We start from the raw sequence: 7,083 nt of genomic DNA, 5'->3' as shown, positions 1-7,083 counted from the left end.
AATTTAAAAACATTTAATAAAAGAAACCAATGAGAATTAAGTCTCCTAGAAGACTATTGGGCAGTCTCCCAAAGGGTCCAATGAGCATTCAGAAGCCCCATGGCTTGCCTGATTTCTATTGGCCAGGAGACAAAGGGGTCCAATGAGAGTTTAGTTTAATTATTTAATTACCTAAAGCTCTCACAAAAGGGGAAAGGGGGACACATGTCAGAAGGCTATCACTTATGCTGCTTAATACCTATTGGCTTGACTTGGGGAGGTCCAATGAGGCAAAAGCCAGACCAAATTAGCAGCTAGGGCTCGCCCAAGAGATAGAGGGGGCTGATTTTTGCTGGGCATTGACACACACACACTCACACTTGACCATGTGTGAAGGAAGAATACTCTATCTCCTCCCAAGCTTTAATGGAGAGCTCATCACCTACTCCAAGCTTGTGAGATAGAAGCCTACATCAGCACTCTCTTGGCATGTGGATGCAAATCCAACCAAGAGCCAAGCTTCAATGCATGCTCATCTTCTCTACCAAGCTAATTACTAAGCTAATCTATGCTAATATGAGTGATTATGTGAGGAGATGTATATCTTTCTCGTAAGATACTCCTTTTTCCTCTCAATCTACTCTCATACCCTGCTAGCTCTCACCATCTTCGAAGGTGTGTGAGGTCTTGGGTCTGAGAACGGGGATAATTCAAGTTGTGTTTGATTAAGTGTTTTGCTTAGTGTATGAAGCTTCCATCTTCATTGCACTAGCTAGTCTTGAAGGAACACAAAGAATTGTATTGTACAATGTCTCTCTTGATGGGAGAAACCATAATACAAAGCCTTTTGGAGGGGGGACCGGCTCCATGCAAATCCGGTCCTCAACTGTTGTCAATAGCTTAATTTCTCTCTCTTTTGAAAGTATTGTCGATGCTATCTAACTAGGTGTTATGCTTTTTGTTGCTCTCTCCACCCAAGCACTCTTGTAATTCTCATTAGGAATCTATTCTAATGAAATGCCCACTATGTTCATGCTAATTTCTGCTACACATAAGTTATTAGGCCATTAAATGTTACAAGAGTAAAGGTGCCCATGTGTTGTTTGAGGGCCTTAAACCTTATTGGAGAGTGTGTCTCTCATCAAGGAGGCCATGAACATGGAGGTTTAGTAGAGAAACTTCACCCTTGCTCAAGGTTGGTTTGGTAAAGTGGTTTGGTGAAGAACCTGTGTGAAATAAAGCTCTCTTCTATGTTATTGTTGCTTCTAGACTTTGCCAATTAAAACGCTTATGGTATATAACTTTTTTTTGGAGATTGTGTGTCTCAAATTTGTGTATGGTCATTTGGGATGAAACTCTACACAACCATATTTCCATTTCGGGTGTGTTTCGACCCTTGTTTTGGATTTAGAGTGCTTTTTCATGAAGATACGCTAAGGTTTAGGATTTTGCAGATCTACATTTTAGAGGTGTAGAAAGTTTTGTTATCTTTACAGTGTCAAATGCATTTTAGTCTAATTATGTGTATATATGAGAGCATCTATGAAGTATCTACTAGCATATGGAAGGGCATTTGAGAAAGAGTGAAGCCCTTGGTTCTATTTTGGGAGGTATTTCTCCATGTTTTCAATCACTTGATATCAACCCCGTTCCTGGGGGATATTTCCAGGCGAGCACTTTTTGGTGAGCGCTTTCTAGGAATCAGGTGAGAAGATTCCTAAAAAGATTCTCTCTTCCTCCTTGCCGACTCTTTCGTCTTTTTCATATCTCTATCTCTGTGAGAGAGAGAGAGAGAGAGAGAGAGAGAGAGTTGAGACATAGTCAAAGATATGGAAGCTAAACAAATTGTTTCCAAAACAACAAAGACAAGGGTACTTAAAATAAGAACACCCATTAATAACAAAAAAGTTACATTTTATTAAACTTGCATTACATAAGCAAGAAGTGTTCATCTTTTGGAAGGCCCGCCCGGTTTTAGGAGTTGATGTGCTCCCTTTGAGTGGCAAATTAAGATTCACCACGTTCCCTAGCTGCTGCGTCATTTCCTCATCATCCTCCTCTGTGATGAGCCCCATCTTCTTCCAGCAAGAGAAAGCAAATTGTCCCGTCTCATTCAAATTGATTAAGCTCTGCATATTGAGTTCCTTGCGGCATCGATAAAGGTGATACACATTGATGGTTGCCTTTAGAGCCTCCCTAAACCAGTCGGCTCCATACAATGCCTCTCTGTTGAGAATGGCTTCCATGGCCTCCCACGCAGACTTGATTCTACTCTCAAGATAGTCAGACATCGTGAAAAGAAAGAGAGGTGTGCTAGGAAGCTAGTGGACGCTTTCACAAAAATAACTCAAGCTATGCAATTTATAGCCACAGTGGAAAAATATATTACTTTTTACACGATTTGACACATAAACAACCAGTATTCAAATATGAAAAATAGCCGCAAATGAATGTATCCAAATGTGGCCATCATAAGATAAAATTAGAAAGTAGTACAGTTGTCTAGGCAAAGCATACTAAGAAAAAGTGAGCATTGACAAATGCTATGCATCCATGCCTGGATAAGTCCGGCTTTGGCTCTGTGCCCTGAACATATCAACATCTGCCAGGATTGGTTGATGGATAAACATGTTCTCATTTTGGCTTAGCCCTAGCACATGCAGATAAATAAAATACAAATGTTTACATGCAAGATATGGTTTTTGCTTTGACACCCGTTCCATGAAGTCTGGACATGTGCACGATGGATGGTTGCCAATACAAACTTTGTACATCCCGACATGACCATCTTCACTTTTTGTCTCTACTTTGAAGACCTCACTAACACCATCTGTTGCACATATCTCTTCTACGACCTTCGCTCTCAGGGCTAGTGCTAAACTGATCTTGCAAGCAGCATCCTTGGAAATGGAAGTCCGATACCGTACACGCAGACCATCTCGCACTGTGGCTCTTGCACTGCCTTCAGCAGTGGATGTATCTTTTGACTTGAAAGGAGAGTTTGTCATACTTTGTTCTTGATCAGCTGGTGTTACATTAGATACTCCTTCTTTGCTTAGCTCCACTTGATGCCCCCCCTTCATGCAATATTTGCACCTCATCCTCCGATAGGTTGGTGCCCACATGCATGGGCCAAGTGTGTGGTGGATGCTGAGGCTGCGGCTCAATTTTCTGGTCTACTATATGGCAATGCAAGACATGATCCAGACAAAACCAAAACCATTGACGCACCACACCATTTGGATGTTTTTGATATCCTTCGAACGATGGGGCTGGTATACCAAGGCTAGAACATGATATACTGCATCCAAACTTGCGTCCTCCTCTTGGCGTGCCGCTACATGTGACTCTACTACCTTGTGGAGTTTGGCGTATGGCCCACATTGCCTCATTGACCTTGCGCTCAACTACATATTGCCCACCAGAACCTATACTTTGTTTTGGGGTTTTTGATATCCCTTCTTCTGCAAAGTTGATCTTACGTGTTCTTCCACACTTCTTGCAATCTTTGGTGATCGAGTTGTACTCAGGCCTATGTGATGCATCATCTTCCACATTGATAACCTCATATGGCTTGCGTTTTTGCCTTGATGTCTCCTTATCTCCTGTTAATGGAGTTGGTTGTTTATACATTGGACTGCCCTCAGTAGCCGCATTCACAGATCTTATCACTTGGCTAGGATGTTTTTCATGGTGTTCCGTAAGATTTTGTATTGATGGACCCTTCCCAATGTTTTTTCCATGGCTGTATGAAATGGCCTTTGTGCTCTGTAAGATGGAATTCACAAGGTCGGTTGTACATGCATCGTATAATGAAATGCGTTTACGAAAACCCTCCCCTGCTAGCCAGCTGCCATGCTTGCTCTCCGCAAGGTTAGTGCGTGGAGTGTTTGGTCCATCAGAGCTACTTTCTACGCATGCCATAATGCCACCCCAATGTGCATTACGAATTTCCCACCAACTAAGCCATGAATCCATGTATGGAATGTTACGGTCTATGCAATGACCGTTATGCCGCTATTGGCATATCAGAGGAGCCTCTGTTGTTGCAGCCTCTTTTGTTGGTGCTCACACATTCCTTTGTGTGTGTGTTGAGAAGCTTGCACCACATACTTCATTGTGTGTTGATTAAAGCTTTGTTTCCAATGGAAAAGACAAGAACGCTCTCGACCGCTCATTGTATTTGGTCTTGTCACCACCATTGAAAACAATTTGAACTGCATTCCAATTTGCTTGAGCTTCATCCACCATGTAGCCAGACAATTAGCTTTGTCACACCCACACGATATAATTACATCATTGAGGCACTCCCAAAACAAACATTGCGTTTCCATGTCTTCCTGTTTCATTTCACAAGTTGCAATAGTCAAAAGGTCCTGCATGCTGCAAACAAATTGTTTTAGAGAGATTAAAAGGCAAGCCACAAAGCTCTTAAGGTGCGCAATGTACCTTGGATCATAGACATGACAAGCCATAGTCACCCATTCGTTAACACGTCTGGTGTGATCAAATTGGATCCACGCACGTCGAAGATCGCCATCCCGATCTTGTCTCATTAGGTTCACTAGGTCCACACTGGATGGTGGACCAATTGTGGACATTTTGAAGACATAACATTTCTCCCCCTCCATACCTTGACCAAGAAACCGGCTTCCATGGAAAAACTCATATGTGCAGTCTCGCTTCAGTTTTAGGAGTGCATCAATGCCAAAAGATTCTTTGTCAACCCCTCTACGTAAAATAGATATTGACCTCCGAAACCTATCAATGTTAAAAGTGTTTAGATAATATAATAATTTAACATAGAGTTTTGCATCGAAATAAGAATCTAGGAAATGCTCATACCAATTATCTTGCACCAATGGCCCCAACTCCTCAGCGATGGCAAATAGCTGTTGCTTGCCTAAAATACCTTTGTTGGTGTTGTTGCAAAGAAGTGTTGTACTTATAATTTCTTTTTCCAAACACAATTTGAACCTTCCTGGCTCCTGCGTGTGGGTCAACAGTCAAAATCCTTTGCACCGTCAGCTTGGTGTTGTCCGTTAGTGTTTTGGATGTGCCGCTATGTACATCGTGTCGATGTGTGCCACAATGAATCATGACTCTAGTGGCAGTCTCATCGGATGGCATGACATAGTATACTACACAATCACATGTTGCAATACAGAAAGCAATTGCCTTACAAAATGGCATGTAAGGCTCTTATCTCCAATCTTACAATATTGCCCGGGTGCAGTTGCCTTTTGTATGTACCCGTTGAAATGACTTGTATTGGGATTATGATAATTAACAAGGACACATTGTTCATTCATGCACTTGAGAGATCCTATGTAATGACTAAGACGCACTACACCTGGAAAAACAATATTGGATGTAGTAGGCTTTGACCACAAATGAGGACCATACTTATGCTCCATCGCATCCATATGGTGCAACTTTCCCATGGTAGGTGGAAATTCTAGAACGAGATCTCCATTGTAAGACCTTGTAATCTCTGTAACTTGTTCCACTTGTTGTATTTGCATTAAAAGCTTTGTCAATGTGCCCTTCTTTTCGGCCTATAAGAGTTTTTGTCTTGTACTCCTTTTGAAGCTGTTTGAGGGCAAAACTCGAGATGGATTACATAGATCTATTAACTCCTTTTGACCGAATTGCATCTTTGACGAACTATCCACAATGGCAATGGGAATCATGCTAGATGAGCCGGCATATTGTATTTGATGGGATACGTTGACTTTGTATTTACGTGAAAGCTGCTCATCCAGTACATAGATGAATTCACCCAAATTGTTGAGCGTCCTCTCAAGAGGCAAATTCATTCCAATATCACCTACTTCGATAATTGCATCTAAAGTTGTAAATTGCATTGGAGAAACTAATTCTAAAAGAAATGATTCAGATATTATAAATTTATCATTGTAAAAAGGATAAGAAAACTCTTTACCCAGGAAAAATAAAGAGCAAGCCATAATAATAGGCTAAGCAAATAATTAATCACAAGATCACATTGTATAAACTAAAACAAATTGTTTATATACTCACGTCTAATAATATAGCCGTTATAAATTTAAAATTAATATTATTTTATTATTTTAAAAAATTAATGTAGAAAAACACCAAATATTTTTTTAAAAAATATTTGTTATAAAATATTTGTTTGTGACTATGTGATCACGTGAATTTATTTATTTTAATTTCTTTTTTTAATGCTTGTGCAAAGGAGATGTGTGAGTAATCGGGTCTGCTAAGGATAGAGGAACAAGATGCCGTAAGTCGGAGAACATTTAGGAGATAGTACTCCCCACCCCCTCCCCACGCCATTCAGGCGACGAGGTAGGGGGGTCGGGCACGTGTGCGTTGGTGGAGACAGGGTAAGGAGAGGAGGGGCGGGGCTGGGCGGGGTTTGCGTGCAGGACCGCCACTTGGGGCGGAGACGAGGGCGGGGGCGCTATCTATTAGGGATGGGTGGGGGGGGGGGGGGGGGGGGGGGGGGGGCGTTGGCAATGGGCGAGCACACGCCCATGGCCAGCTCGTTGGCCATGGGCAAGCACACGCTCCCACACGAGGGTGTGTGTCCACCCATGGCGAGCGCGTTGACCATGGCCAGCGTGTTGGCCATGGGCGCATGTGGCCCGTGTGTGTACTCTGCCTCTAGCCACGCGTTGGCCAGAGGCGGACACACGAGGACGTGTGTCCGCCTCTGGCCAACGCGTGGCAAGAGGCAGAGTACACACACCCGGCACACCCGTGGACACGCCGGCCATCGTGTGTCCACCTGGACTTGCCACGTGTACCGTCGTCAGCCGTCAATACACGTGGCTGGCCACATGGCCACGCGCACTGCCATGCAGGCAGCGTGCAACCAGGTGGACTGCCACGTGTACTATCGATGGTCGACAGTACACGTGGCACGCCACGTGGCACTTAAAAAAACCCAGCGGTAGTACACGTGGCACGCCACATGGTGCCTAAAAATACGCGATGCATAGTGCCACGTGTACTGTCGTCCAGCGACAGTACACATGGTAGGCCACGTGGCCGACGTGCTGCCCACGTGGCAGTGCTCTTGGCCACGTGGCATCCCACGTGTACTGTCGGTCGACC

The 7,083-nt window shown here is 43.3% G+C and overlaps 1 protein-coding gene across 1 annotated transcript; it reads right to left on the bottom strand.

The window, feature by feature from the left end:
• Positions 1–212: 212 nt before the first annotated feature.
• On the bottom strand, positions 213–6,269 carry LOC147433461 (uncharacterized). Its single transcript, XM_086489725.1, has 3 exons — positions 4,825–6,269; positions 4,429–4,740; positions 213–4,362 (listed from the first exon to the last, which is right to left on the bottom strand). Exon 3 carries the CDS (start codon positions 3,955–3,957, stop codon positions 3,016–3,018), a length of 942 nt encoding a protein of 313 aa, XP_086345851.1. The 5' UTR covers positions 3,958–4,362; positions 4,429–4,740; positions 4,825–6,269; the 3' UTR covers positions 213–3,015.
• Positions 6,270–7,083: the final 814 nt, after the last annotated feature.

The sequence above is a fragment of the Adiantum capillus-veneris genome, chromosome 19 (assembly GCF_014529385.1).
Source record: "Adiantum capillus-veneris isolate H3 chromosome 19, ASM1452938v2, whole genome shotgun sequence".
Classification (NCBI taxonomy): Eukaryota; Viridiplantae; Streptophyta; class Polypodiopsida; order Polypodiales; family Pteridaceae; genus Adiantum; species Adiantum capillus-veneris.
The sequence above is the reverse complement of the archived record's forward strand: the minus strand, read 5'-3'. Positions and strand labels throughout refer to the sequence as shown.